Genomic DNA, 25489 nt, shown 5'->3' on the forward strand with positions numbered 1-25489 from the left:
AAAGAGAGTAGACCATATGAGCTTATATATGTTTTTTATTATCATTGTGCAACATAAAAATTAAAACAAGTAAAAACTAAAAACCATACGAATCACTGAGCAAAAGTCTTAAGCCTTGTTGTGGCAACCATGCTTCTTTCTTTTGGTTTGGTACTAGTGGTGATGCAAAGGCTGATACTTCAGGGTTAGATGCTCTCTTTCGAATGATTCGATGCCGATACAGTTCTGCTTTGTTGTTTTTGATAGGAGGACGGGAAGGAAGGGAAGGGGGAGGAGCAGAAGCAAGTGGTTTGATATGGTCTTCTTCTTCATCGTCTGTTGTAGAATACGAAGTTATGGAGGAAGTAGCTGTAACATCACTTCTGACATCTAATGAATTCATTATGTCTTCTTCTGATATGGTAGTCGCTGTGTGGGTAGGGGAAGGCGACAAACGAGCACGTAAAGTGGGTTCTTGAAGGGACTGAATTGTTCCTTGAGCTTGTTCAAGCATGTGCGTGTATTCACGCATTCTTTCTGCTACATCACTGACACTTCCTTGATGCTGCTTTTGATAGTTTGCGATAGTTGTCAGTCGCCCTCGTAATTGACCTGTTTCGTAAACAACCTAAAATAATAGCAGTGAGAATTACAACACATATGCTTTATGCGTATAAACGTACATTAGCTAAGTTTGAATGGAGGTGCCGCATCGCCCGCGTAGCATTCACGTCCGATTCTCTTTGTCGATTCACAGCTCTCTCAAGTAGCACCTGTAGATTCACATTGACTTCTTGTGTTGCTGTCAATCCTTTTTCGATTTCATCTAAACAAATAACATAAGTATGAAATAATATCTTGCAATATTAACTTACGAACTCTATCCTTTGACAGGTTCTGAATAATAATAATAAAAGAAAAGAGATTACATTAGCATTCTCGGCATGAATTACTATCATTATTATTCCATTCTTACAAGATCAATCTCCATACCGTCCATTTGTCGTGCGAGGCCATTCATTTCTTTTTTGAAACGAAGAATATCTTGTCTGACTTGGCCAATTTCTTTCAAGAATCGATTTTTTTCGTGTACGCTTAGAATTGAATTAAAGTCATCCTCATTATCGTCTTCTAATGGGTTATCATAGCGACTACTGAGTGGTGTAGAATGTGATGCACAGAGCTAAAAAGAAAAAAAAAGAGGGATTGATGTTTAACTCTCCTATAAAACGCCCTTTTCTTTTCATTATTATTTACTTTTTTGCGATAATGTTGATTGGGTTCTGTGCGATTATAGTTTCTTCTTGAGATATAGGATTCTAAGGGAGGTATATGAATAAACAAGGTCTTGGTCTTGTTCCATTACCTTTAGTTCGTCTCATTGCCCAGTTATTACTACAATGAAACGACTCCGAATCACTAAAAGACAGCTACAATTTAATTTATTATTGGCTGTTAACCAAAAAAGAAAGAAATCAGGCTTTTCTTATATGTACCTGGGCATTCTCCTCGAGATTCATCTATTTATTCATGAATATGAACTATTGAAGGTATTGTAAGGTTTACTAATTCACAGATAAGTAAAGAGAAATATATAAAAAAAGAAAGAAAAAGGAAAGTAAGTTGGGTATAATAGCGTAGAGGGAATGGGGGAAGAAGGAAAAAAAGTGGTAAAATGAAAAATGGAAAGAGACTGAGTAGTTTAAATACTTGTATTTGTAGAACAACAATAAGACTACGTCACATCACCCATAAAGGGGGTGATCTGTATGCGCTAAGCATCTCTCTGTCTCTCCAATCGTATGTTTATTGTTGCTGCTTCTTTTGAGCAACAATGTGTATGCATTCTAAATTAATATTGCACAATTCTTTTTACAAAAATGAGTATGACGATAATGATCACTTGAAAGAGGGAGGTACAGTTACTATAGCGTGGTTTTAATTAGTCAACAACAGATGCTTTTTGATAACATTTACGATTGACTGAGTTTTTTGGAAGATGCTTAGATTTACATTATGTTAAAACTTATATCAAAAGATGTCTTCTAATGAAGAAAGTACTTTTATACAATTTTTAAAAACTATATCGTATAAAACAAATTGAAAGTATACATCATACTTCTAATGTATTTTCTCCATTCTTTTTTTTTGGCTCTTTCTAGTTAAGCTCATGTCTTTTTGACTATCATGCTTGCTACTACGAACACTTGGGTGTGCCAAGCCAGCTATCGGTCGATGTTCAATTATGTCTGGCTTTAAATGCCTTGTTTCGTCCTAAAAACAATAAGTCTACGTCACATCCTTTCTAAAAAAAAAGGGAGTGGTTTATATACGCCAAAGAAACGATCGCATGCTTCTTTTTCTAAAAAAAAAAATAATTAACAATCTTATATGAGCTCTAAATGAGAAGCGTGCAATTTTATTCTTTATAATGATCTGTTTAAAAAAAAAAAAACTTAACGGCTTAGTTTTAATTATTGATGGACATTTTTTTTTGTGCATCCCCCGAGACAAATAAGCTGCCTTTTTTTATGTCAAGCAAAAGAACTTTCCACCACTTGTCTAAACTAGTTGTTTCTAAAAGTGGACACCAGGCTCAGTTTACAAAAAGATACTATGCAGCTCGACCAAAAAAGATAGAAGCCTCTATGGGTGGTATTTTTGAGCCTTTCCTCAAAGATAACCTGTAATTATCCTTCTTGTATTATTCTTATTATTTCTCATGAATTTTGTAGTAATAAAAAAGTATCCAACGAGGAACCCGAGGTTTTGTCTGCAAAAGAGCTATTATCCAACGTCACTACAAAAGGTTTGGAATCAAAACAAATCAAAAATAAACAGCTGATATTTACTTTATACCAACTAGACTTATTGCCTGACGATGACTTACTCAAGTTATCAATCGAACACAAGCAGACTTCTTTATCAGTAGACACACAAAAACAGCTCGCAACACTTGTTCTTGACATTATCAAACATGACAAGCATGACACAGAAAAAATGATGACATGTAAAATGAAATCACGCATAACAAAATGATACTTATTATTTTTAGTGGTCAATAACAAAACCTCTGAACTTACAGCATTTGGAAATATCTTATTGAGAACTTCAAAATGTAAAAAAAAAAAAAGCATGGCTTATGTGTGTATATTCATATGTGTTTTTCCTTTAGATGGAGCGCCACTTGCTCTCGAACTCTATAGAAATGCAATGGAAAAGGGAGACGATCGAGGCGCATTCAGTTATGCCAATATGGTTTATCGAGGCTACCAAGGAACACCTAAAAATGAAGACGAAGGCATCAAGATCATGTCTCGATTAGCTCAAAAGGGACATCCTTATGCCCAAATGAATCTTGCAGCTATTCTGATGCGTACAAGTCCTGATCGTGTGGACACTGCAATCAAATTATACGAGCTTGCAGGACAAGCTGGTCTGGACAATGCGTTTACTGAATTAGGTCGTATGTACCGTTTAGGTTATGGCGTACATCAAGACCATAAAAAAGCAATTGATTATTTTCAAAAAGGGGCACAAAAGGGCAATGCTCAGTGCCATTTTATGTTAGGCGTCTATTGCTCTTCTGGACTTGCTAATGATCAACGAGAACCAGATCAAAAAGCAGCATTTAAGCACTTTCAAAAGGCAGCTGTCAAGGGTATGGCAGAAGCTCAATACAATGTAGGTCTTCGGTTCTTGAAAGGACATGGTGTAGAAGCCAATAGTTATAATGCAGTGGAATTCTTTCGAATGGCTGCTTCACAGGGATTTCAACTCGCACAAATTAATTTAGCTGGAATGTATTCTGAGGGCAGAGGCGTCAAGCCAGATTTAGGTGAAGCTAAAAAATGGCTGGAAAAAGCAGCCAAAATGGGTGGATCTATTGGCAAAGATGCACAAAAGAGGATAGAACAATTGGATGAAATTCAAGGAAAAAAGAAAAATGACAAATGTACTATTATGTAAAATAAAGTTTTATCAGAGTTTATTTTGATATATTCAATCAGTCAAAGCGACGCATTCAATTTCAACAGCAACGTCCTTGGGAAGACGTGCAACTTGAACAGCAGAACGAGCAGGTTGATGAGAAGAAAAGAACTAAAAAAGAGAAAGGTTAAGTTTGAAAAGACTGATAAAGATTTGCTACTTACGGATCCATAAACTTCGTTCATGGGAACAAAGTCGTTCATATCACGAAGGAAAACAGTAGTCTTGATGACCTTTTCAAGGCTGGAACCGGAAGCCTTAAGGACTTCGGTAAGGTTAAGCAAGACTTGCTTAGTGTGTTCCTTGATACCACCCTCAACAATTTCACCTACATGTATCCATATAAGTAACATGTAAACCCCCTTACTCCTTTTAATCTGGTTGTTACCTGTAGCAGGATCAATAGGAATTTGGCCAGAAGTATAAACAAAGCCGTTAACCTTGATAGCTTGAGCTACGAGAAAAAAAGGTATAAATAAACGCGAATTATCATTGCTTGTTTATGCTTACAGTAAGGACCAAGAGCAGCAGGAGCAGAATCAGTGTCTATGTATACGTAAGCTTTCTTGATACGTATGCACTTATGCTTACTTACGGACGCGAGACAAGGACATTTTTATGTAAACAAAGAAGAAAAAAAAATAGAACAGAAATTAACTTTATGTAAAATGAGTCTATCAAGATGCAATCATATGATTGGCTTTCTTTTACGTTGACAGCAGTCTCGTTCATCTGAAAGAAAAAGAAAAGGTTGTTTTCATTATGCACAAGTTTATATTCAATAAAGAAAATATTATTATTAATCGAAGAGAGAGAGAGAGAGAGATAGGATAAAGATACATGCACATATATAAAGGAAAGTCACCATCTTTAAGAAAGAAAGAAAAGAGAGAGAGAGAGAGAGAGAGAGAGAGAGAGAGGATATAAAAGGTATAAAATAGCTTCATTATGCCCAAATCTTGAGGAAGCTGTCCCAACTACCAGTACATAGAGCCATGCCATCATTTGATACACCAAGACACGAAACTCTGTTTTCATGACCTGTTAAGATACCAACACGCTCGCCCTTGAGAGTATCCCAGACATGGCTACTGAAATCATCATAACCAGCAAACAACAATCTACCTGAGGCAGAGAAGGCAATTGAAGTAATACCGTAAAGGATGTTTTCGTCAGAATAAAAGTTCAATTCACGATCAGCACGCAGATCAAATAATCGACAGCTAGCATCATCAGAACCAGTACCAATAGCATTGCCATTAGGGAAGAACCTATAAAAGAAATTAGTAAATAAAATTAGAAAGTGTCAACTTACTGTACGGAATTGATATCACTTTCATGACCAGTGAATGTTTGCACACAAGACTTGGTTCTAATATCCCAAATCTTTGCAGTAGAATCACAGGCGCCTGACACGAACATATTGGGATCTTGGGGATTCAGGGAGATACTCATGACATCACCCATATGGTCAGTGAATTCATGAGTCTTGACGCCTGCATCAATGTCCCAGAGAAGACAAGTCATGTCACCAGAACTCGTCAAGATACGACGATCATCCAAGAATCGACAGCAACTTAGGTAGCCAACATGAGAAGATAGTTCTCGAGCAGGTCGAGTAGGACCATCACGTGAAGTGAGGTTATAGATTGAACATATATTATCTAAACCACCACAGGCAACATATTTGCCAGAAGGAGCATAGGCAGCTGTCATTACCCAGGCAGAACGCAAGGGAATTGCATGTAATTTGTTGGTAGTATAAGCATTCCAGACAATCAACTTGCCGTCCTGTGAAGCAGAAACAAGGTGTTGGCTGTCGTTGGCCCAATGCATAGCATAAATCTTGGCTAAGTGACCTCGTAAATTGCGGCGCACCTTCATTGTTAATTTGGGCAAAGATTCGACTTCACTTGCCATTTTTCTCACTATACTAAAAATCAATACATTTGCATCTATAGCATTTTAAATTGCTTACAAGTGGTGTCAGCTAAAGCTTCTTTTCTTTGTTTTATTCTTTCTTTCAAAAGGTCTGCATCTCGTCGGGCAGCAGCGATTCTGTCTTGAATGTCATCTTGGTTTTGCATCGGTCAGATTTATATTAGTTACTGGTAGTAAATTCCAATAAAAAGAAAGGAATGTCAAATAAAATGGTACAAGTCAAAGAAAAAAGAGAAGAGAAAAAGAAAAAGAGTTCGACTTTTTCGAAGGAAAAAAAAAGTTTTGAGATACAAGTATTTTGTTGTACTAGGTACGATATCATATTTTACAAAGGCCGCTTTTCTTTCAAGTAGCATTTCTTTGTTGTGTGCTTTTCTCTTTGCCCTCAAATCAGATACAAATGTTTGACTTGATTTTTTATTGCTTCTATATACATAAACAAGTGATAGAGTGAAGCTATAAAATTAAGTTGTTGACTATAAAATGATTTGTATTAATTCTTTAGAAGTTAGAGCCATTGTGCGGAGAAGATAAGCACGTTTTTCAAGTATTTTTTCGATTTCTATCCTATTAATTTTTTGTTCTTTGTTTCCCCCATTCACTTTTTTTCTTTAATCTGGTTCGAAACAATGCAACACGAAGGTAAGGTATTTTGTGTAAAATTAAAGACATGCTTGTCATTAATAAAATCATAAATCAATTGCGCTGGTCTAAACAAAACAGAATCCATTACTAAGCGGCCTGTGTTTTTTGATCTGTAGTTGTCAAACGATTGTCTATTACATAAGTTTATATCGTGACTTCGTTCTTTAGCTTTTTCTTTGTAAGCATCTTTGTCAAATAAGGATTGACAAGAGTGCCTTTTCTTAACTATATCTGCACATCAAGAGAGAGAGAAAAAGACAGCTCATTAACATACAATTAAAATTGGGTTTTTTAAGTTTTGCTGGTCTTAAAAGAAGCTTCTTTTGTGTTACATTTTAGCTTTTCTGTTATTACACGTCTGTTCTTTTTTCCTCTCTTTTTCTTTTTTTTTCAAACCTTATTTGTTAGTTGGAAACAAAAAGGATTACAGGAATACTATCTAGAAATATAATGAGCAAATAGAACAGGCAAAACGAATGTCTCTGCAGGTAAGACAATAATTATTTGAGAAACAACAACGCCTTGCATGTGATCAGTATCAAATACAAGGCACAATTCTACCTTTGCTTGTTCTATCCATGAATGAATAGAATGGCTGAAGACAAGTAACTTTTTGTATGTAACACATGCAGATTAATTGATGCCCTTTTATTTATTTTGGAATAAACAATAAAAAGAACAGTGCGCTCAAGTCGATCTGTGCTTCGAAATCCCTCTCTGACCCACTACCATAAAATAGAGAAATGCAGACTGAATAGCTTGTTGCCCTTATTACCCCCTTTCGGATCTTCTTAAATTCACAAGATTTTCATTTGACAAAGATATGTGCATTTTCATAGTTATGTTCCTGAATACAAAAGAATTCGCACGGTAGTTTAAAATATTCAAAGTACAAATCTCAAAAAAGTGCAATTGTTTAAATTCAAACTCAGAGAGAAAACATGCATGAAACAGTTTTTAATCCAAAAAAAAAAAAAAAATTCACAAGACTTTCGTCTTCAGGTGCATAAGGGGATAAATAGGCTCCTTTTAAGACAAGATGTCGCTAATGTTATGAAACTATACAGAAGACATGGCATCTTGGAATTAAGTGATGTTTTCTATGTACCGCAGCACCTTTTTTCTATATTATGGCATTACACTCAGGACGCATGCTCTGTATAATGCATTTTATAGTATGCCAAGCGTTACTTTTGATTCTTCTTTGTTTTTATGGTTTATTGTTTGTTCAGAGCATCAATACTCATGACCACATCATTCAACAGAATATTGTACCTTATCTTTTTTTTTAAAAGCAAGCACACAAATTGAAAACGGCTCATGTACCAGAAAATAGCCTTTTATCCTGGATTTTTCTGGAGACTCTTGTGATACATCAAACCTATGTTTATTTAATCAAAAGAAACGGCCCATTGGTTGTTTTCATCAGTTCCTTCAAAGCCAGTAACTTCATTTTCACCATTAGACAAAGAAACAGGATGTGAGTGAAGGAATCGACCAGTTTCAACATGACGAAGGACAACAGGCTGGTCAACGCGCCAGAACTATAAAGTATGAGTTCTACAATTTTTAAAAAAGAGTTCTATTTACATCATCGTATCTTTCATCATCTTCATCGTATTGAAGGATCTCCCAAATATCGTTTTCATCTGAATTTTCATCGTCACCAAAACAAGACACTTCTTGTTGTCCGGTAACAGGGCTTTCAATACCATGAGAATGCAAGTTGGAGCGTGTAGGTACATGCTTGAGACGAACCTTGTCTTCGAAACCAACTTCGTAACCAGCTTCTTCTTCGGTTATTACGGGAGGGATAACAATCCAGGTGCTTTCTTCACCTTGGATACCATCAGCAGTAAAAGTCTTTATATCTGTATTAGTGAATCTGAGCATAATTAGGGAGCCTCGGACTTACTAATTGTTGGCCAGAACCACCTTCGTAATTTTCACCTTCTCTGGAGGTGAGATAACGACCAGTGGTGACGTGTTTGAGAGAAATGTGGTTGCTATACATTGCAATTAGAAAAAGTTTTTTTTTTTGATAGACCTGAAGTATTTTGCATACCCGAAGCGAACAATACCATCTTCTTGAGGACGAGACATAATGAAGTTTATTGAAACAAAAAGAAAAAAAAAAGTGAATTCTACTTTGGATTATGGTTTTATACTAGTGTATTGTAGGAGTTCTATTTGACTTCTTTTTTTTTTCAAAAAAAGTTCATTATCATGCACATTATATTCTTAAAAAAGGAAGTTTAAAGCGGTCTTTTTATCCGAGCAAAACCATCCAAACAAAATATAATGTTTCTGTTTTCATTGTATAGGAATATGAGAACGAATTTGTCAAAAATATCTGGAATTATGTGCTTCTTCAAAGTCTGTGAATAGGTCTACATCATTTTTAGTATAGTTTACTTAGAAAAGATAGCAATGACTATTTTTTTTTCTCTTCTGTTTATTTACTAGGGTAATGTTTATATGATGAGGGTAGTATACAAGGCTATTTTACAATAAAAAGATAAATAATAATATCAAAATGGGATATGCATAATTAAAGACAAAGAGCATCATCGGCTTGCGAGACATAAGATTGAATGTGCTTTCTACATTGACTTGACAGCGACTTTGCGTAAGATGAGTCTAAATCTTGTACAATTCGGTCTCTTAATGCGGCAATGTAGACAGAAGCTTGGCTAGCAAGCAATATCTTACTGTCATTTGTTGAAAGAGCATTTTTAGAACATGTTTGTTGGTGTACAATAAGGGCTTTGAGTGCACGTAGATGAACAGCAAGAGTAGACAGAATAAGAACACTGGCTTCTAGATTGTTCTTGCTGGAATATGAGGAGATAGAGGCAATCTGTTGGATGCATTCATTGGATGCACGTCTATCTTTAGAAGCTTTTTCGAGATAATGAGGGACTTGGTCGATGTTGGTATTTGTTTGCAAGGCAGTAGTAGCTTGAAGCAAATAGTAAACCATCGTTTGATGACGACGCAATAGATTAGAAGAGGGATGGTTGTTGACGGCGGGAGTATTGGCTTCAACATATTTAGCAAGAGCATCTAAGTGTTCTTGTTGATTGGCGTGGCTCAAAGATTCAAGTGCTAGTCCGACTCGAACCCACCATTGAAGCATATGTCCAGGGGCAGTGGTAGTAGCAGAAAGAGAAAAAACGTCATCCAATTGGCTCATGGAGAAGACAGGTCTTGTTCCATTCAGATAAGAATGCCAACATTCTTGCAAGTTGTCAAGCTGTTGCCAATAGAAAACCAAGTCCAAAGGAGAAGTAATATAAGGCAGCACAAAAGAGTAAAAAACGTTTCTGCAAGCATTAGTTGGACCAAATCCATTACGGAGCCTGAGCATGTCTAGTACTTGGTCGTGACAGTCGGAGCGAAGCCAATGCGCGGTAATGAGTTGCTGGTTGTTTTCCTTGGACTTGTGCTTCTTTATAGCACTAATGGCACGCTTCCAATAAACAGAAGCAATGCGAGAAGAAAGGACCTTTGGTAAACATAGTTCAAGCTGCATAGCTACAGTGGCGTAGACACGGGCCATAGTGCTTGCTTCACAGTATACACCATATTTATCATCACGTTCCATCTTGCGAAGTTGGAAGAGCATACCAAGACAGGAGTGTAGCATGCTTAAACGAGTGATATCAGGATTAGCTATTTATAGAAATAAGTAATCATGTCATATTTCAAATAAATTAACATACCACCCAAACATTCAACTTCATTTAGTCGAATCCAGGCACCAACATAGGATAATATTTCTTCAGGACATGTCGTGGGGCTAGTGTTCTTTTGAAAACTAACCAATAGAGACCGAGGAACAAGTAAGGAAAGGCTATAAAGAACGATACCACTCATGAGGGATAAGATGTCAAAAGAAGAGGTAGTACTAGTAGATTTGACGATACTTGGCTTGTTGACAATAGAAACAAGGTTAGTATAGAGACGACTCCAAGCATTGGGAACTTCACTCGCATAATGATGATGGTCAACACACTTTTTAGGTCTAGTGACAGGACGAGGGCGCAACCAGCGTACCAAGAACGGAATAAGGCAGATGTAAAGAGCGCCAAAAGTATAAATAGCATAGCGAATAACATTCCTATAGTAATGATTAGAAAAAATCTGTAAATGTGGTTTGTATAGTTACCAAATGCTGAAATAGAATGAGGTATTGGTATATAATGGTTGCAATAAGGCATCGCTACTTTGATTGTCATAAGCACTATAGTGATGCACGGGCTCGCTTGATTTAGAAGAGCCAGGGGAAGCACTGAAAAACACTAGACACATAAAGGCAGCCATAAACATTTTGTTATTTGAATCATCTGTAGAAGCTTTTTTGTTAGGGCTCTTGCTGTTTTTAGAAGATTGTCTGCGGCGATAAGGTCTTCTTTCAGGCTTGGGCAGCAATTGAGCTAAAGCGGCTCTTTGTGCAGCACGTTCTCGTAAAATGCGCTGTCTTTCAGTACGTTCACGCTCTTGAGCCTCACGACGTTCTCGAGCTAGACGTTCTTGCTCCGACTTTGCAAATTCTCTTTTTTGACAAAGGAATCGAGAGAGGACATCATTACCACCAGGCATTTGAGCAATGATTTGCTGCAGAATCAAATTTTCTTGTTCAGTGCTTTCATTGGTGTTCTTAAGAAACTTGATATATTCGGTGGCCTTTCGTAAAATAGTAGCCTTGTTGAGTTTTTTAGCGACTTCGACGCCTTCAACAATTTCATCACTGCCTTCTTCACCACCAGATTCGCTAGAATCATCATCTTCACCTTTTTCACGAATACGGGCTTTATAGAGTGCAGGGACAACATTCTTGAGTTCTCGGATACGATCATTAATATTGTTTCTGTAGCGTCTTTCAATTGCATTATGAGCAACTTTCTTGAGTTGTTTTCCAGGTTCCATAGACGTTCGTATTTGATCCAAGTTATTGCTTGTGTTTTGATGTAACTGTTGGTGTCTAGAAGAAGACTTTCGCCAATGTCTTGTTTCATGATTATCATTACTTAAATCTAATGGATGGATATTGGTATCTTGTTCTTCTATTTAAAATTAGAAAAATGTCAGATTAAATTGTGTGTACCTTTGATATTTGTTGACCATTGGTCTATAGCAGAAAATGCTCGAGAGAGAGGGTTTTCGTCTAAAGGAGGTGAAGGCAAGTTGGCTGAAGCCATGGTATTGATATTCCCACTTTCTGTAGTTGGTGTAGTAGGAATATTGATACCAGGAACATTTTGTAAATGTTGTAAAGTGGGATAGAAGGATCGCTTAGCTAAAAAACCAGCCAATGCTTTACTTGCTTCATCTTTGATATTTTGATTGTAAGTGTATAATGGTGGACTATTTATCTGCGGCGATAAAGTATGTGAAGTATATCCATCAGATGAAGACTGTGGTGAACTTATAGGTGATACTTGTGTGGGAGAATGACCCATACTTTGTTGTTGTGTGTCCATATCCCAATCGAAAAGATTAAAATTTTGTTGTTGTTGTTGTTGTTGTTGTTGTTGCGAAAATTGCTGATACGAAAGTCTATTATTATTTGTATTATTGTTGTTGTTTAGAAGTATGCTTATAGAAGAAGCATTACTGGTTTGCTGATCACCGTGGTATAAAATACTACGTTGATTCTGTTGATTGGATGAAGCGACATCAAAATAAGTGTCAAAATCTAAATCTGTCAATTCTTGAAGCATGAGAATAAAGAATAAAAAGAAAAGGAAAAGGAAAAGAAGGGGAACAAAGAAATAAGAAAACAAAAACAATAATGCTTATATGTACAAACGCATACTTCTTGTCTCGGGAAACTGGGGTAATACATGCAACAGGCCACTTTTTTGATATTATATAGCAAACAAAAATTGATTGGTGGAGAAATACTCACCTCATCTTTTTTTTTCAAAAACGAATAGCCTGTGAAGGAAGCCTATTAATTCCAAATTTAAACCTCACGCCATTAAATACTCAATAGTCTGATAGTATCAGCGAAAATAAAGGCAAAACAATTCAGCGACATATCATATAAATCACTGCTTTCTTTTCTGTTTTTCTTTTTTTATTTTTGTACTGTCTAATGATCCAGTTATTGGATTTATGTGTGTTTATATTGAAGAGGAGGCCTTGTACATTTTAAAAAACACATCTGATGTTTATGTTGCACGAGCAAAGTGCTGAACCACTCTGCTTCTCTCTCCTCTTTTCTTATTGTTTGTTATTATAAATATTCATCTTTTTGTTCTTAAGACTCAAACGATAAACTTAAAACTGAGCCATCAATACCTTCCTTATATGGACTTGTTAATGGGGTTGAAACTCAACGAAGCAATAAGTCTTCCACTCCCACCTTTGATTGTTTGTATGACCAAACGTAGGGAAAAAAAAAGAACATCGTGCAAACAAACTTCTTCATGTAGACTAGCATGTGAATGGTCAAAAAACTATCTTCCTCGAGGATTGAACACAATAAGGGATCTTGATTTAATTATTGAGTTTCAAAACCTGTATTTTCTTGTCGGACCCTTTTTTAAAACCTTTTTCTTGTTTCCCGACTTTGACCGGGAAACATAGGATTACCTAAAAGCCCTCATTAGAAACACGATATATGGTATGATTTTTTTGTCTATTTTTACGCATAAATTGATTTCTATATTGACAGTTAATGTCCACATATCATTGGCCAATGAAAAAAAAAGAAACAACTATAGGAGTAGATTTCTTCTTTCTCCTTTCGAAGACATTGAAATTTTGTTTCCTCCTCTCTTTTATTAAAATAATGCATTATACAACGTCTTGTTCAGTATTGTGTAGCGCTCTTTCTTTAGGATATTCTGTGTTATTGTATTTCAATTCTTCATCTTCATAATCGCTTGAAACTAAATTGACTTGAGGATCATATAATTCAATCTTGCGAGGTAGTTTTGAATCAGCATGGTCAATCAGTGTATCTGAAGGCGAAATGAACGCATGAGATTGATAGACATCACTTTCTATCAAACTAGGGCTCATAGCTAATTGAGGAGAGTATTGCTTTTTTAATAGCTCCCAGGTTGGTTCAGCAACCAATGTATCTGCAGTAAATCTTTTTTCTCTTGTGGAACTATAGGCTGGTGGAGGTTGTGAAAAATGAGTTTCTGTATTATTCAATGTACTAAAACTTGTCCAACTCTTGTAATTGTCTTTTGTTGATTTTTGTGTGGAACCATTAAGACGAGAACGACGACGGCGTTGATAATAGAAAATGATAAAGGCAAGTGCTGCAATCATCAAAGCAACCAGTATGCCCAATAAAGGAGGAAACCAGGTTGCTTTTGCATGATGTGTGTTTGTCGAATATAAGCTTGTATCGTTTGTTGCTACTACTACTGTCGTTGGTGTCAGCGTTGGTGTTGTTACCACTGTGGTAGAAATAGAAAAGGAGGAAACTAAAGTTACAGGGTTACTTTTTTGACTAGATAAACGCTGTGTAGATGCTGCCAGAGTTGAAGTATGAATAGTCATTGGCATGCTCTTTGTGGTAACTATCTTTCTGTCTATCGAAAGAGACATACGATCAGAAGGAGGGGGTATATAGTCAGAATTAAGTACACTCCCACCATAGTATGAATGATGGTGTACGTTTGACATTTAAGAAAAGAGAAATATATATCTAAATAAGAAAGGGAAAGAAAGAAGAAGGTTAAAGGAAAACCTTATGCACTATATTAGTCTTTATGCACTTTATGCACTCTTTAAATCATATATGCATCTAACCAAACAAAATGAGAAAAACTTTATATATATCTTGCACCCCTTCTCTTCTCCCGTTTTATTTATAAGTAGTCAGAGAAAAATAACTGATAGACAAGAAAAATATCTATCATTTATAGCTCTGGACTATGTTTAGAGAAAAAAAAATATGCAGTTCAAAGTTTAAAGGTAAAGAATTCAAAATTCCTGTGAATAGAACTAAAAACAAAATGTGCAGTAAAAGATAAAAACTTTTACGAAGAAGATAGGAGAAAGTGTCTTGTTTTTTTAATATAGATTTGCTTTGACATCTGTGTTTAAACGAATGCCTGTCCATACTTGCTTTAGTACACGCTACACAGGATACTTTTCATCTGCTACAATCATGCAGTGATGTAGTTGATACTAATGATAATATCAACACTCAAATACTAGTCGAATACAAGTTGAATAGAAACAAAGTAGTCTGTTTGAAGTGATAAACAGCTTCTTGAGAAATATCGATAGAGACTTCTCTAGGTCTGATTTGTCTATACTAAGCTTTCATTTATACTTTACAGTGTTTGTATCACCTTGATGCAGCTCGGCATTTCTACCAGTTTCTCTAAAATGACATTTTCTTCTTTTTAGAAATAATTTTTGTTAGCCATATATATTAGAAACATACTTGATATGATAACAAATATGAACTACAGAAAAGAAAAAGATATTTAATGGCAAAGAAGTCTTCAATAATCTAGTACACCTGTATACGTTCATGTGTGGCATAGTGTTTCTCGATCCACTTTGCCTGTTTTAACAAACGTATGACAAGCAAAAATTGTCACCGCTCCATATCCTTAAAGTCATACTCCCAATTACCGAGCCATCTTATTCTCTGAAAATGACAGCAAACAATAACATGTTGCCCACGGAAATAATGACTTTCTGTTATTTGTATTTCTTTCTTTTGTTTTATTTTTTTTCTTCATTGACTTATACTCTCTAAACCATTTCGATGCAGTTGATGCCTGCGCTCCTGACCTACCACAAACACAAGTTTAACAACTCTTATTTTGCTTTTTTTAGGTGTTTGAAAGGCACTTATAAGAAGAAAATGTTTACTCATCTTCACTCCTTTAGGTTTGCCCTTTATATATATATATTTTAAACTATCATTGTATCATTTTTAAAGGAATTTCATTGTATTGCACGTTAAGGTATTTAAAGGTCAGCAAACACATGAACTGGATTACAAGATACTATCCCTCCTTTTTCTTCCTTTCTTCTTTTTGTTTTACAAAACAGACTTCAAACTAAATAAGAAGAAGGAGAGAGAAAGATGACAGTTGAAAATGAACCAAGCAGTTTTCTTGATCTAGCCGGATTCCAAAAAGACGATGAGCAAAACAACATGCCGTGTGCCACAGAGTTACGATCTCAAGTTGCGATAACGCATCTCAGCATTCCACAAGATGTCCTGCGCCAACTGCAGGAACTCTTTACCATTTCCCCATTACCTAATTCTGCCAGTGTGTCACCATCTCTTTTGCTCCAAAAGCCCAAGCATTTAACAGCAGATGAGCGCCATCAACGTAGGCTGTGGCGGAACCGATTAGCAGCAAAAGAATGTCGCAAAAAGAAGAAAGAGTACATTGTTCAATTGGAGAACACAGTGACAAGGTTACAGAGTGAGAACACATCGTTACGCAAACAAGCAGAGGACCTGAGACAAAAAGTGGCTGTAATGAATCCTTCAGATGATAATGTTAGATTGATAAAAGAAGTGGAACTGTTAAATACAGGACTCGGTCTAATGTGAGTTTCTTGTTATATATGCATCTTGTTTTGCTTTTCTTTGGTTCCAAATAAAAATAAATAAAGTGTCACTTGGCTTGAAAAGAAGGCTTGTATGAAAACAAAAGTAAAAATATATTTAAAGAAACGCTTCATTGTACTACTCCAGTATAGGAAAATCTATTTATATTTAGTAGCCGAATTTTGATATAAAAATACACATCAATATAAAAGGGAATGACCGAAAAATAAAAAAACTTTTCCTCTTCCCTCTTTCTCTTTCTTACTTTCTTATCATGATGCGCTCGACAAAATTCGTTTGGGCAACATGCCTCGCAACACTCGCATTGACCTTATTACTCGTCACATACACATCAACACAGTCCATGAGTGTTCAACTCAAATTTAACATTACTCCTGTCAGTCAGCAACAAAAGACATTATCAAAACAAAAGCAAGAGAAGTACATTACGTTCTTACCTCATTCCGGGTTACACAATCAGCGTATTGGTCTCTTAAATGCACTTATTTTGGCAAAAGCACTTGACCGTACTTTGATCTTACCTGAGATCAATATCGGTACTGCTATTTGGTGGAGACCAAGCACTATTGCCGAGTTCCGTTTAAGTGAATGTCCTTCTTTGGGCGTACATGGTCATGCTCATTGCAAGGACTTTAAGAAATATGTACCTGTCTCGGTCGAATCTATTTTTGATTTATCTGCTGCTCATGCCCAAGGTATTCGCACCATTCAACGTTCAAGCATGTCTCAGTCTTATTTTAAAGACGTGTTGGAGATTGAACAAGAAGACATTTATCGTCTGCAAGACATCTCACGTTATTCATACCGAATTTATGATTCCGAGGATAATCAAGACGATATTCGAACTTTTGCTTATCGTGTCGAGTTAAATGATCTCCGTGCAAGAGAAGAAGATGTTATCATGTTTGGTTCATTACATTATACTTTGCGCTTGGCTCTTGAGAATCCTTCCTTGGTTTGGTTAGCTAATCATTTGCGTCAAGAAGTCAGCATCTCTCATCCTATTGTGACTCGACAAGCTCTCAGTGTGATTCCTTTACTTGGTGGTCCCGAATCCTTTGTGGGTGTGCATTTGCGACAAGGTGATGGTTATTTTAAGGCCTTGATGGACGAGACTGTAAATACCTTGAGAGCTACTTTGGAACAACCTGAATTGACTCAAGAACAAATCATTGCTCAACAGACATTATCTGAACAAGCATCCTTGGTCTCTACTCCTCTCACAGTCGAAGACGAGGCCCGAATTACCAAACTAAAGCAAATCGACCAAGCCAACCCTAACGACAAGATGGGGCTCTTGAACCAATGTGTTGCATGGCACAGTCAAAAAAATCACCCCCGTCTACGTCTTATCTTTATGGCCACCGATACACCTCAGCCTCGTACAACGCTAAAGGCTCTTTATGACGAGTTTCCGTGCATATTTACGCTCTCCGATTTTCCTCAAGTCATCGAAAGTACGTTGAACATGACTCCCATGCTGACTGGTAATCAGATGGTGGATGAAGAAATGAAGCAATTGGACACAAGAATTGCTTCTCTCTTGTTTCCCATGATTGATGCTGAAATTGCTTCTCATGGCTCGATCTTCATTGGTACAAGAAAGAGTACTTTCTCTCAGTACATCAATTTCAGATACAACCGTTTCCAATCCATGTATCATACTACAGTTTAATTATATATTCTTGTATTTTGCTTTCATATAGACCTATTTTGTTATATACACATTTATTTATTTTTTTTGTACACACACTCATTTACATATATACATATATACACACACTTTGCGTTAATAAATGAAACTTTCTCTTTACTATATAAAGTGATGTCATACAGCAACAGAAGAAGTTGATTAGAAAAAGAAATAAAACTATTTTTATAAACATCTTTTTTTGGAATAATAAGGGCTTTGTTTTGGCTTAGATCCATTATAGTTTCCGGGCAATGACAAAAAAAGAACAAAAAAAAACTTTGCCATGTGTAACACTTTTTTTCGTGATTCTCGAATCTACCAAGTGGAAGAGGGGCAAAAGTGCTTTATTGTGATTGCTGCGCTTGAATACAGGCTTTGATAAATCAAGTTTTGTATGCATGTTAATTCTGCATGTGGCTGTCTGTTTCTTTTTGTGGCTGCTGTAGCTAATAAAAAAAGATCATTCGGGTTTCAACTCTAACCATGCGATGGCTAAGAAAGTAAGTTTTGTGCTCTGTATATATGTACTCTTGTTAATCTATGAAACAACACTATATTATTTCGCGTTATAACAAGCTGTCAAAAGTGAATTAGCTTCACCTTCTTTGTGTTACATACCCACTATGCAAAAAACAATTCAAAAAAATATGCATTCCTTACCTCTCATCTTGTTCTTCCATACGGTCAGGCCCATTATAGCCTTTTCTTTCATGTCTTGCTCTTGTTTTGAATGGACAACGAGTAGCTTTAAAGGTTGAAATCATGTTAAACTCTTTAATATTATGCATGGGATTTAAAGTGGTGGAACCGTGACGTTGAATGTATTAAACAAAACGAGAAAAAATGGCGTGTGTAATTTATTCTGTCTCTCTCTCTCTTTTTTTTTCCATGAGAAAAGAAATGCAAGTACAACTTCAGCATGATTTACAGGTAAAAAAAAAAAAAAAAAAAAAAAAAAAAAAAAAAAAAAAAAAAAAAAAAAACTCTTTTTTTACTTTGTATTGATTTCAAAAATAGCACCCCTTAGCTGTGGATGATCGTTATACGGATAAATTATCCAAGACCGATGGTTCGGATGATAAAAAGACAAGCAAGCGAAGAAACAGTAGAAGACGTGGAAGTCGAAGACGTTCTTCTGTAGATACAAAAGCAGAAAATGACACCTTTTTTGGCGATATGAATCGTAGCAACAATCAACGTCGCCATTCCCATAAACAACAAGAAGAAGAGGAAGAATCGCCTGCATTTCAGTCGATTGTAGATATCATCAGTGAGATGAAAAGGCTGCCATCCATCTCTATTTATAAGGATGAAGAGAACGATTGGAAAAGAGTTCGTAGACATTCAGAACCACCTCAAAAGAATCAAGAAACTAAAAAACCGGCACCTTTGACACCTATCCATGAAAAAAATACGAATTCTTTCTTAATGCTTGAAAAAGAACAAGACGCGGATGAAAGTGCTTTAGTACCCACACAAGAATCACCTAAAAGAACACGAAGTCAATCAGGTAAAGTGCACTAAAAAAAAACTAGGTTTTCTTATGTTATTTGTAGTACCAAGTACTACCATGCCATTTCACCCTGAAAATACAAGTAACCGGCGTTTGTTGTATACCCCACATTTGAAAATCTCAGAAGCTGCTGCCGCTGTTCGTTCACATACGTTATATTCAGGAATCTTATGCGTGAGTGGACAAGATAGTTCAGAAGCCAATGTGGAATGTGAAGAACTGGATGCTTCTATCTATATTTTTGGATCAAGAAATAGAAACCGCGCATTGGATGGTGATCAAGTCGTAGTAGAATTGGTGGATGTGGATGATATGTTAGATGAAAGACAAGCAAAGCGACAAGCACGTCAAACACGTCGTTTATCAGCCATTTCATTACAGGGTCCTTCTTCACTTGCTTCAAATCATGGCTTGTCTTCTATTCCTGAAAATAATGTAGCATCGTTGGATCAATTAAAGGATATCAGCGATCGACCCAAGTATTGTGGAAAAGTAGTATGTATACTTGAAAGGCCAAGAAACATGCTTTTTTCAGGGTAAGTACACAAAGAAAGACATGGTGCATCACTAATACTCCTTTTTTTTTGGTTCTAGTACTCTTTCGTTAAACAGACCTCATGCTCCCTTGTTAGATAATGGCAGTCGTGATAAAAGAGATCCTCATGGTCCTAAAATTATTTGGTTTATACCTGCCGATAAACGACTTCCTTTAGTTGCAGTCCCTATTAAACATGCTCCACCTGATTTCATAAAGTACCATGAAGAATATAAGAACAGAATCTTCATTGTAAGTTGAGTAGACGCTATAACCAAAACAAGCTGACATATGGGGTCATAGGGAAGTATACAACGTTGGCCTGCTACATCACTTCATCCTTTTGGTGTCGTTGAAAAAGAAATTGGCTGGATTGGTGAATTAGGCGTTCATTCTCGAGCACTCATGGCTGATCATCATATCAAAGACATGGACTTTACTGATTCAGTCAAGAAAGCAACAGGATCTGTACCAACAGGATTTACAGATCAAGAAAGAAAAATAAGACGTGATTTGACAAAGGAAGGTATCCATCTATTTACTATGGGTGAACAAAGCAAAGGTAAAAAAAAAAAAAAAAAAAAAAAAAAAAAAAAAAGCTAAATAAAGGAATATGTCATTAATGATTTAGACATTGATCATGCGTTTTCTATTGTTGAAGTCGAAAAAGGTCTCTACGAAATAGGCATTCATGTGACTGATGTCTCTAAGTATGTGCGTCTCAATACGCCTTTGGACCGGGAGGCTCGTGAAAGATCGTGCGCTATTGAGCTTGTAGACAAACATATTTCTATTTTACCTCCTTCTTTTCTTGAGTCCCATTGTAGCTTCAGTGTTGGTAAGGAACGCTTGGCTTATTCTGTCATGTGTCGATTTACTGAGAATGGGATTTTGTTACATACTTGGATTGGAAAGACCATTGTCAGTGTGAAGCAACATGTTCAGCCAAAAAACCTAACGAAGGACGCAGAAACCTTACTGAAAATCAGCAAAAAGCTACAGATCAACCGCCTCAGAAAACTAGGAGGCACAAGTTTAGCCAAGTCATGTGTTTCCTTTGAATTAGCAGAAAGTGGATATCCAGAAAAAATAGAAAGACAAGATCAACATGACGAGGATGTGCTTATTCAAGAACTCTTGATTGTGGCCAATACAGAAGTAGGGCAGAAAATATCAAGTCGTTTTCCAGATCAAGCCATGTTGTACAGACAAGATTCACCCAAGTTATCAAAATTAGTAAGTGATCTTTATTGCTTTGGCTATACAGCGTATTTATGAGAGAGCATGGGTAGTCTACCGTACAAGACTATTTTGGCAATGACCCTTCTACTGGTACTGTGCAAGGCTTGATTGAATTGATTCGAGAAAGAGAAACAGTAACAGGAAAACAAGAAACTTTGATGCATGTTGTTCAAAAGGCCATTCCAATTTCCAAATACTATAGCGCTGGATCTCTTGATATCTCAAAATATAGCCATTTTGAGTATAGCGCATCTATTTATGCTGTATTTACAGAACCTGTTCATAATTACGCATCGATTCATGCTCAAAGGCAGCTTTCTGCGGCACTTCGAGGGGAACGACAAGACAGTGAAGACTCTGATGCCATAGACAAGATTGCTCGTCACTGCAACTCGTCTTGTTTGAGTAAATTGGCAGCTGAACAAGACAGCAAAAAACTGTTTGTAGCAGCCTATGTCTATCGTCAATGCCTCTGTACAGAAGCAAAGAAGATTTCAGTCGAAGCCTATGCGATTGAGTTTAACAAAGACATGGTTGTTCTTTACATTCCTGAGTTTGACTTGGAATTACCGACGGTTATAAACGAAACATCTTTGCCTCATGGACATCACTCTTTTAATGCTGATCTGAATGAAATAACTCTTTATTGGGATGGTTCAGAAAAGACTCAGACATTGAGATTTTTGTCCAGTGTGCTTGTTTATGTTTATGTAGATATGAAGGCCATTAGGCCATCTTTTAAAATTGAATTCATGCAACAAGTTTAATTTATCAATAATAATATATATATATAATTTGCATTCTATGTCTGCACGGACCTTCTATCTATGAGAATGATTACTGTTTAAATTAGGTTACATCTCTTTTTTTTTTTGTAGAACCAATGATCGTTCTTTTTCTTGATCTATTTACAGACTTGTCAAAGTATGCAGGCTATTATTCAATGATTACATAGTGCTTTACTGCTATAAATTACGTGGTATTGACATACTCGGTCGATAGAATCTGTCGCTGTCGGGCCGATAAATGGGATTCTCGCTTTCCCGTACTAAGATCCGAGAATAGAGAAGCCTATAAGGAGACAGATCTTTAAATAAATAAATAAAACAACAAAAAGTAAAATAAAACAAGACAAGCAGTAGTATAGAAAAAAAAGCGAGCATCAAAGCGTATTTGAATACAAACTAGTCATTCATCTTTTCATTTTTGTAGATATCCTCTTTTTTTTATCTTTCTTTCTCTCTAATCTAAAAGACATGGCTCCTTCTTCGACGTTATCATTACCAAATAATAAAATGTATTCTGTCTATGTGCCTGACATAATCTTTGCCTTAATTGGGTTCTATGGGTTTGTTTATGTTCTAAAGTTTGTTTTAAAGATCTGTCGTCGATTTCGAAAACAAAAGCATCAAGCAGAAAAGCAACGACTCAAGAAAGAATGGACTACTTGTATGACTAAAGTGGAATCTTCTCTTCAACATCCCTCTCTTTCTTCAATTACACTTCATCCGTATGACTCAACAGTGACATTAGCTAGTTTCTCACATCAACAACGGAAAAGACGATTGCACCAAATGACACACTATTTTCATCTAGATCAAGCAAAAAAACTAGGGTTTCTATGGCAATGGAGTGTATCTATGGGTTACTGTGAATATGGTCATGCAGCCCGCTTGAATCGTTTGGTTCTTAAATTACAGGATGAATTGCGTCAAGCTGGTGCTTGACATCTACTTTTTTTAGCTACACTCAAAATTAGACGGATTTATCGTTATGACGAAAAAATAAAGAAATGACATAATACATATACTTTTTTTTTTAACTCTCCTTCAATTCCTTCTACTACAGAACGAATGGCTAAAGCCAACAATATCAAGAAATTTGAAAAGGGAGTTTCACAGGTATATATTAACTTTTTTTTTGGATGTGTAACAAAGTTTAAAAGCGTGCAACTTGGCTATTACAAAAATGACAACGAGTAACATCATTTGTGTTACAGAGATGATATCACACCTATAAATTAGAAAAACCGTCGAAATAAACTATTGAAGCGTGAGTCTCGGACTCGCCATCCTTCCACCTGATCAGTCAATGTTGTTTTTTCCTCTTCTGTCTTTTGATCCACCGCCTGCAATGGCTGCCCATCATGATGTTAGTATTTGTTTCTATGGATATGTATCTTACCTCTGTATCTTGTTCAGTGTATTCTTCTGGTCTCATTCTAAGCCATTGCATCCTTGGGCCAGCATGAGATCGTTCATTGACTCGAAAACCAAAAATACGTGGTTGATAAATGTGTGGTTTTGGTTTTGGAATCAATTCAGCATATGTTTGAAGCATAAGATGTGCGTAAGTAGTACCAAAATGAGAGCCTATTTAAGCATTAGGATAGGTCTATTAGTAATGATAATACCATCAATATTCTGGAATATTGGGTTTGGAGGACAATAGAGATCCATACAAGAAGGGCAATAAAGACGCACACTTTCACGCGCAATTTCATCATATCGTCCACAAGGAAGCACTGGACACTTGTAACAATAGTAACGAGGACACACACCAAACTGCTCACTCGAATATCTCTCAGCCATCAGCCGGAGACCATTCCGTGTAACAAGATATCGAGCGTGAATCAGGCCATATAACATAGCAGCGTAGGGTTCCACCACATTGGGATCAACCCACCCACTGTGTCGAGGTTGGCGTGGTTTTTCTAACCAAAATCCATCATCATCTTCTTCTTCTTCTTCAGATACATCTTGATGTTCATGATCTGATGTTTCTTCAGGCTCAATATCTAATATCATTTCAAGTGCTTCATTATAAAACGGAACAAGTGCTGACAATCCAGTCAAGTTAAATTCGTCTTCAATAAATTCTTCAGGCACTTCTAAATAATATTCATGTCCAGAAAGTGAGCAGAACCAACTAATCCAACTCTGTAAGGAACCATCTGTGTTGGATTCAGAATCTTCATTGTCTAAGATGATGAGTCTCATGTTTCAACATGCCTGTATCGTTACCATCATAATCTATATTTTCATTCTCTACTGTGTTTGTACTGAATATTCTATCCATCACCCTTCTTCTTCTTTTTTGTGTGTATATTTGTGCGTTTCAATAAAAGAAGGGGTAAAAGAAAAAGAAAAATACTTTTTTCGTATACTCACAGTCGAAAAATAAGCACTTGTTTGACGTCATTCGTACATTTTTTTCTTCCTGTTCTTTTTCTTTATAAACATGACTGATAAAGGCGTGGATGTTGCTTGTCAAACTGAAATATGGGAGGATACACGTATGGAAAAGTATCGAAAAATGAAACGCAAGCTGATCGAATTATTAAACGTAAGGAATAAAACGCGTTCTCTTATCTCACCTATACTTGTTTAGAAACAAAAAGAAGCTCAGACAACACTTGATAAAGCCAATCGTAAAACACAGAAACGAACTCGGTAAACCAAACAGACAAACCAGTCATGTATGCTTATCTTATTAGTCAAAAGAAACCAGTCAATGAAGATGCTATGGATATCAGTCAGGATGAAGAAGTAAAAAATCAACAAGATGAACAACAACAAGAAGAGGAAGAGGATGAAGAAGAAGAGGATGAACTGGATGAAGATGATGACCATGGTAATTAGTGACTATGGCAACCCTTCAATCATTGATCCATATTAGATACGCCAGCACCTAAAAAGACACGTATCTCAAGAAGAAAACGCGTGACAATCCCAAGAGACGAAAATGGTAATATACAGTTACCGTTTCAGATAGCTTCTTTGAATGTGATCAGTCTCGGTAAAATCGATTGGGAAAGGCCTGGTTTTCATAATGAGCGATATATTTTCCCCATAGGGTATACAGTAGAAAGGTGAGGTAATCTCATGGTTTGATTCAACTAAACCCAAACCAGAACATATATGAGTATGGTAGACCCTCATAACCAGACAACCTATACATGTAAAGTAGAAGATGGCCAAGATGGACCACTCGTAAGTCTTGATCTGTTCTTCAATAAAGCACTCATCCACTCTTAGTTTACGCTACAAGCATCAGACGCACCTTCGATTGAACTATCTGCTCGAACAGCAACAGGGGTCTGGGCATTAGTGCTCAAGAAAGCAAACGAAGTACGTCAAAAGGAAACGTCCAATGCAATTTCAGGGCCAGAATACTACGGTTTTGCTCATCCCCTAGTAATTAAAATGATTGAAGAACTAGATGGCGTTGATAATTGCAGTCGCTACACACGACGAACAAAAGATAATATTTAACCTTATCAAGTAATAAAGCGTAAATCTTTATTACACAAAACTTACCTATAAAAAGCTGCCTATGATGTCAGTATCATCAATGCACACAAAAATCAAAAAAAAA

At 36.3% G+C, this 25489-nt stretch overlaps 14 protein-coding genes across 14 annotated transcripts; 6 read left to right on the forward strand and 8 right to left on the reverse strand.

The window, feature by feature from the left end:
- Positions 1-6: 6 nt before the first annotated feature.
- On the reverse strand, positions 7-1649 carry B0P05DRAFT_524631 (uncharacterized protein). The gene is made up of 6 exons (XM_051576222.1): positions 1346-1649; positions 1237-1298; positions 956-1162; positions 855-876; positions 663-805; positions 7-607 (listed from the first exon to the last, which is right to left on the reverse strand). The coding sequence occupies exons 1-6, from the start codon at positions 1359-1361 to the stop codon at positions 77-79; spliced, it is 981 nt and encodes a 326-aa protein (XP_051439178.1). The 5' UTR covers positions 1362-1649; the 3' UTR covers positions 7-76.
- A 711-nt stretch (positions 1650-2360) lies between these two features.
- B0P05DRAFT_524632 (uncharacterized protein) lies at positions 2361-3966 on the forward strand. Its single transcript, XM_051576223.1, has 5 exons — positions 2361-2665; positions 2715-2788; positions 2846-2989; positions 3035-3097; positions 3155-3966. Exons 1-5 carry the CDS (start codon positions 2460-2462, stop codon positions 3946-3948), a joined length of 1281 nt encoding a protein of 426 aa, XP_051439179.1. The 5' UTR covers positions 2361-2459; the 3' UTR covers positions 3949-3966.
- On the reverse strand, positions 3965-4682 carry B0P05DRAFT_173243 (endoribonuclease L-PSP). The gene is made up of 5 exons (XM_051573141.1): positions 4565-4682; positions 4480-4515; positions 4358-4423; positions 4134-4297; positions 3965-4080 (listed from the first exon to the last, which is right to left on the reverse strand). The coding sequence occupies exons 1-5, from the start codon at positions 4581-4583 to the stop codon at positions 3982-3984; spliced, it is 384 nt and encodes a 127-aa protein (XP_051439180.1). The 5' UTR covers positions 4584-4682; the 3' UTR covers positions 3965-3981.
- Positions 4629-4939, reverse strand: B0P05DRAFT_524640 (uncharacterized protein). Its single transcript, XM_051576224.1, has one exon. It carries the CDS (start codon positions 4914-4916, stop codon positions 4698-4700), a length of 219 nt encoding a protein of 72 aa, XP_051439181.1. The 5' UTR covers positions 4917-4939; the 3' UTR covers positions 4629-4697.
- On the reverse strand, positions 4916-6056 carry B0P05DRAFT_461942 (WD40-repeat-containing domain protein; the record flags this gene model as incomplete). Its single annotated transcript, XM_051574095.1, has 3 exons — positions 4916-5240; positions 5285-5897; positions 5948-6056. The coding sequence occupies 3 exons, from the start codon at positions 6054-6056 to the stop codon at positions 4916-4918; spliced, it is 1047 nt and encodes a 348-aa protein (XP_051439182.1).
- A 1701-nt stretch (positions 6057-7757) lies between these two features.
- Positions 7758-8728, reverse strand: B0P05DRAFT_483952 (MIR motif-containing protein). The gene is made up of 4 exons (XM_051575232.1): positions 8621-8728; positions 8471-8561; positions 8146-8418; positions 7758-8099 (listed from the first exon to the last, which is right to left on the reverse strand). Exons 1-4 carry the CDS (start codon positions 8656-8658, stop codon positions 7947-7949), a joined length of 555 nt encoding a protein of 184 aa, XP_051439183.1. The 5' UTR covers positions 8659-8728; the 3' UTR covers positions 7758-7946.
- A 378-nt stretch (positions 8729-9106) lies between these two features.
- B0P05DRAFT_583345 (uncharacterized protein) lies at positions 9107-12281 on the reverse strand (the record flags this gene model as incomplete). Its single annotated transcript, XM_051582243.1, has 4 exons — positions 9107-10230; positions 10281-10678; positions 10727-11624; positions 11666-12281. The coding sequence occupies 4 exons, from the start codon at positions 12279-12281 to the stop codon at positions 9107-9109; spliced, it is 3036 nt and encodes a 1011-aa protein (XP_051439184.1).
- Positions 12282-13458: 1177 nt separating this feature from the next.
- Positions 13459-13674, reverse strand: B0P05DRAFT_443208 (uncharacterized protein; the record flags this gene model as incomplete). Its single annotated transcript, XM_051573775.1, has 1 exon — positions 13459-13674. A coding segment is annotated over one exon (216 nt), but the record flags the coding sequence as incomplete, so codon positions are not given.
- Positions 13675-15260: 1586 nt separating this feature from the next.
- On the forward strand, positions 15261-16209 carry B0P05DRAFT_524648 (uncharacterized protein). Its single transcript, XM_051576225.1, has one exon. The coding sequence runs from the start codon at positions 15632-15634 to the stop codon at positions 16109-16111; it is 480 nt and encodes a 159-aa protein (XP_051439186.1). The 5' UTR covers positions 15261-15631; the 3' UTR covers positions 16112-16209.
- Positions 16210-16339: 130 nt separating this feature from the next.
- On the forward strand, positions 16340-17991 carry B0P05DRAFT_524649 (uncharacterized protein). The gene has a single exon (XM_051576226.1). The coding sequence runs from the start codon at positions 16383-16385 to the stop codon at positions 17802-17804; it is 1422 nt and encodes a 473-aa protein (XP_051439187.1). The 5' UTR covers positions 16340-16382; the 3' UTR covers positions 17805-17991.
- A 1401-nt stretch (positions 17992-19392) lies between these two features.
- B0P05DRAFT_462059 (uncharacterized protein) lies at positions 19393-21148 on the forward strand (the record flags this gene model as incomplete). The annotated part of the gene is made up of 5 exons (XM_051574100.1): positions 19393-19717; positions 19775-19871; positions 19930-20122; positions 20174-20432; positions 20502-21148. The coding sequence occupies 5 exons, from the start codon at positions 19393-19395 to the stop codon at positions 21146-21148; spliced, it is 1521 nt and encodes a 506-aa protein (XP_051439188.1).
- Positions 21149-22063: 915 nt separating this feature from the next.
- Positions 22064-22910, forward strand: B0P05DRAFT_524656 (uncharacterized protein). Its single transcript, XM_051576227.1, has one exon. It carries the CDS (start codon positions 22369-22371, stop codon positions 22837-22839), a length of 471 nt encoding a protein of 156 aa, XP_051439189.1. The 5' UTR covers positions 22064-22368; the 3' UTR covers positions 22840-22910.
- Positions 22890-24317, reverse strand: B0P05DRAFT_524658 (casein kinase II, regulatory subunit). Its single transcript, XM_051576228.1, has 3 exons — positions 24136-24317; positions 23526-24092; positions 22890-23484 (listed from the first exon to the last, which is right to left on the reverse strand). The coding sequence occupies exons 1-3, from the start codon at positions 24188-24190 to the stop codon at positions 23201-23203; spliced, it is 906 nt and encodes a 301-aa protein (XP_051439190.1). The 5' UTR covers positions 24191-24317; the 3' UTR covers positions 22890-23200.
- Positions 24269-25485, forward strand: B0P05DRAFT_524663 (F/Y-rich N-terminus-domain-containing protein). Its single transcript, XM_051576229.1, has 6 exons — positions 24269-24457; positions 24503-24564; positions 24609-24745; positions 24791-24983; positions 25026-25104; positions 25150-25485. The coding sequence occupies exons 1-6, from the start codon at positions 24353-24355 to the stop codon at positions 25384-25386; spliced, it is 813 nt and encodes a 270-aa protein (XP_051439191.1). The 5' UTR covers positions 24269-24352; the 3' UTR covers positions 25387-25485.
- The last annotated feature ends 4 nt before the right edge of the window (positions 25486-25489 follow it).

This window comes from Gilbertella persicaria (genome assembly GCF_025201335.1).
Source record: "Gilbertella persicaria strain CBS 190.32 chromosome Unknown B0P05scaffold_3, whole genome shotgun sequence".
Lineage (NCBI taxonomy): Eukaryota > Fungi > Mucoromycota > Mucoromycetes > Mucorales > Choanephoraceae > Gilbertella > Gilbertella persicaria.

Bases quoted from the DNA above. Each gene is read 5' to 3' on its own strand.
- B0P05DRAFT_173243 (XM_051573141.1), bottom strand. The intron at 4,424-4,479 runs GTAAGCATAAAC...TTTTTCTCGTAG, and splicing joins TGCTGCTCTTGGTCCTTACT to CTCAAGCTATCAAGGTTAAC. The intron at 4,081-4,133 runs GTAAGTAGCAAA...TCTCTTTTTTAG, and splicing joins TGAACGAAGTTTATGGATCC to TTCTTTTCTTCTCATCAACC.
- B0P05DRAFT_524658 (XM_051576228.1), bottom strand. From the start codon at position 24,190: ATGGATAGAATATTCAGTACAAACACAGTAGAGAATGAAAATATAGAT. The intron at 24,093-24,135 runs GTAACGATACAG...TCATCATCTTAG, and splicing joins TGAAAATATAGATTATGATG to ACAATGAAGATTCTGAATCC. The intron at 23,485-23,525 runs GTATTATCATTA...ATGCTTAAATAG, and splicing joins AATATTCCAGAATATTGATG to GCTCTCATTTTGGTACTACT.
- B0P05DRAFT_524663 (XM_051576229.1), top strand. From the start codon at position 24,353: ATGACTGATAAAGGCGTGGATGTTGCTTGTCAAACTGAAATATGGGAG. The intron at 24,458-24,502 runs GTAAGGAATAAA...ATACTTGTTTAG, and splicing joins AGCTGATCGAATTATTAAAC to AAACAAAAAGAAGCTCAGAC. The intron at 24,565-24,608 runs GTAAACCAAACA...TTATCTTATTAG, and splicing joins AAAACACAGAAACGAACTCG to TCAAAAGAAACCAGTCAATG.
- B0P05DRAFT_524649 (XM_051576226.1), top strand. From the start codon at position 16,383: ATGATGCGCTCGACAAAATTCGTTTGGGCAACATGCCTCGCAACACTC.
- B0P05DRAFT_483952 (XM_051575232.1), bottom strand. From the start codon at position 8,658: ATGTCTCGTCCTCAAGAAGATGGTATTGTTCGCTTCGG. The intron at 8,562-8,620 runs GTATGCAAAATA...TGCAATGTATAG, and splicing joins GATGGTATTGTTCGCTTCGG to CAACCACATTTCTCTCAAAC. The intron at 8,100-8,145 runs GTAAATAGAACT...CATACTTTATAG, and splicing joins ATGATGAAAGATACGATGAT to TTCTGGCGCGTTGACCAGCC.
- B0P05DRAFT_524648 (XM_051576225.1), top strand. From the start codon at position 15,632: ATGACAGTTGAAAATGAACCAAGCAGTTTTCTTGATCTAGCCGGATTC.
- B0P05DRAFT_524631 (XM_051576222.1), bottom strand. The intron at 1,163-1,236 runs GTAAATAATAAT...TTTTCTTTTTAG, and splicing joins ATCAACATTATCGCAAAAAA to CTCTGTGCATCACATTCTAC. The intron at 806-854 runs GTAAGTTAATAT...TTATTTGTTTAG, and splicing joins CCTGTCAAAGGATAGAGTTC to ATGAAATCGAAAAAGGATTG.
- B0P05DRAFT_524632 (XM_051576223.1), top strand. From the start codon at position 2,460: ATGGACATTTTTTTTTGTGCATCCCCCGAGACAAATAAGCTGCCTTTT. The intron at 2,990-3,034 runs GTAAAATGAAAT...TATTATTTTTAG, and splicing joins CACAGAAAAAATGATGACAT to TGGTCAATAACAAAACCTCT. The intron at 3,098-3,154 runs GTAAAAAAAAAA...TTTTTCCTTTAG, and splicing joins CTTATTGAGAACTTCAAAAT to ATGGAGCGCCACTTGCTCTC.
- B0P05DRAFT_524656 (XM_051576227.1), top strand. From the start codon at position 22,369: ATGGCTCCTTCTTCGACGTTATCATTACCAAATAATAAAATGTATTCT.
- B0P05DRAFT_524640 (XM_051576224.1), bottom strand. From the start codon at position 4,916: ATGAAGCTATTTTATACCTTTTATATCCTCTCTCTCTCTCTCTCTCTC.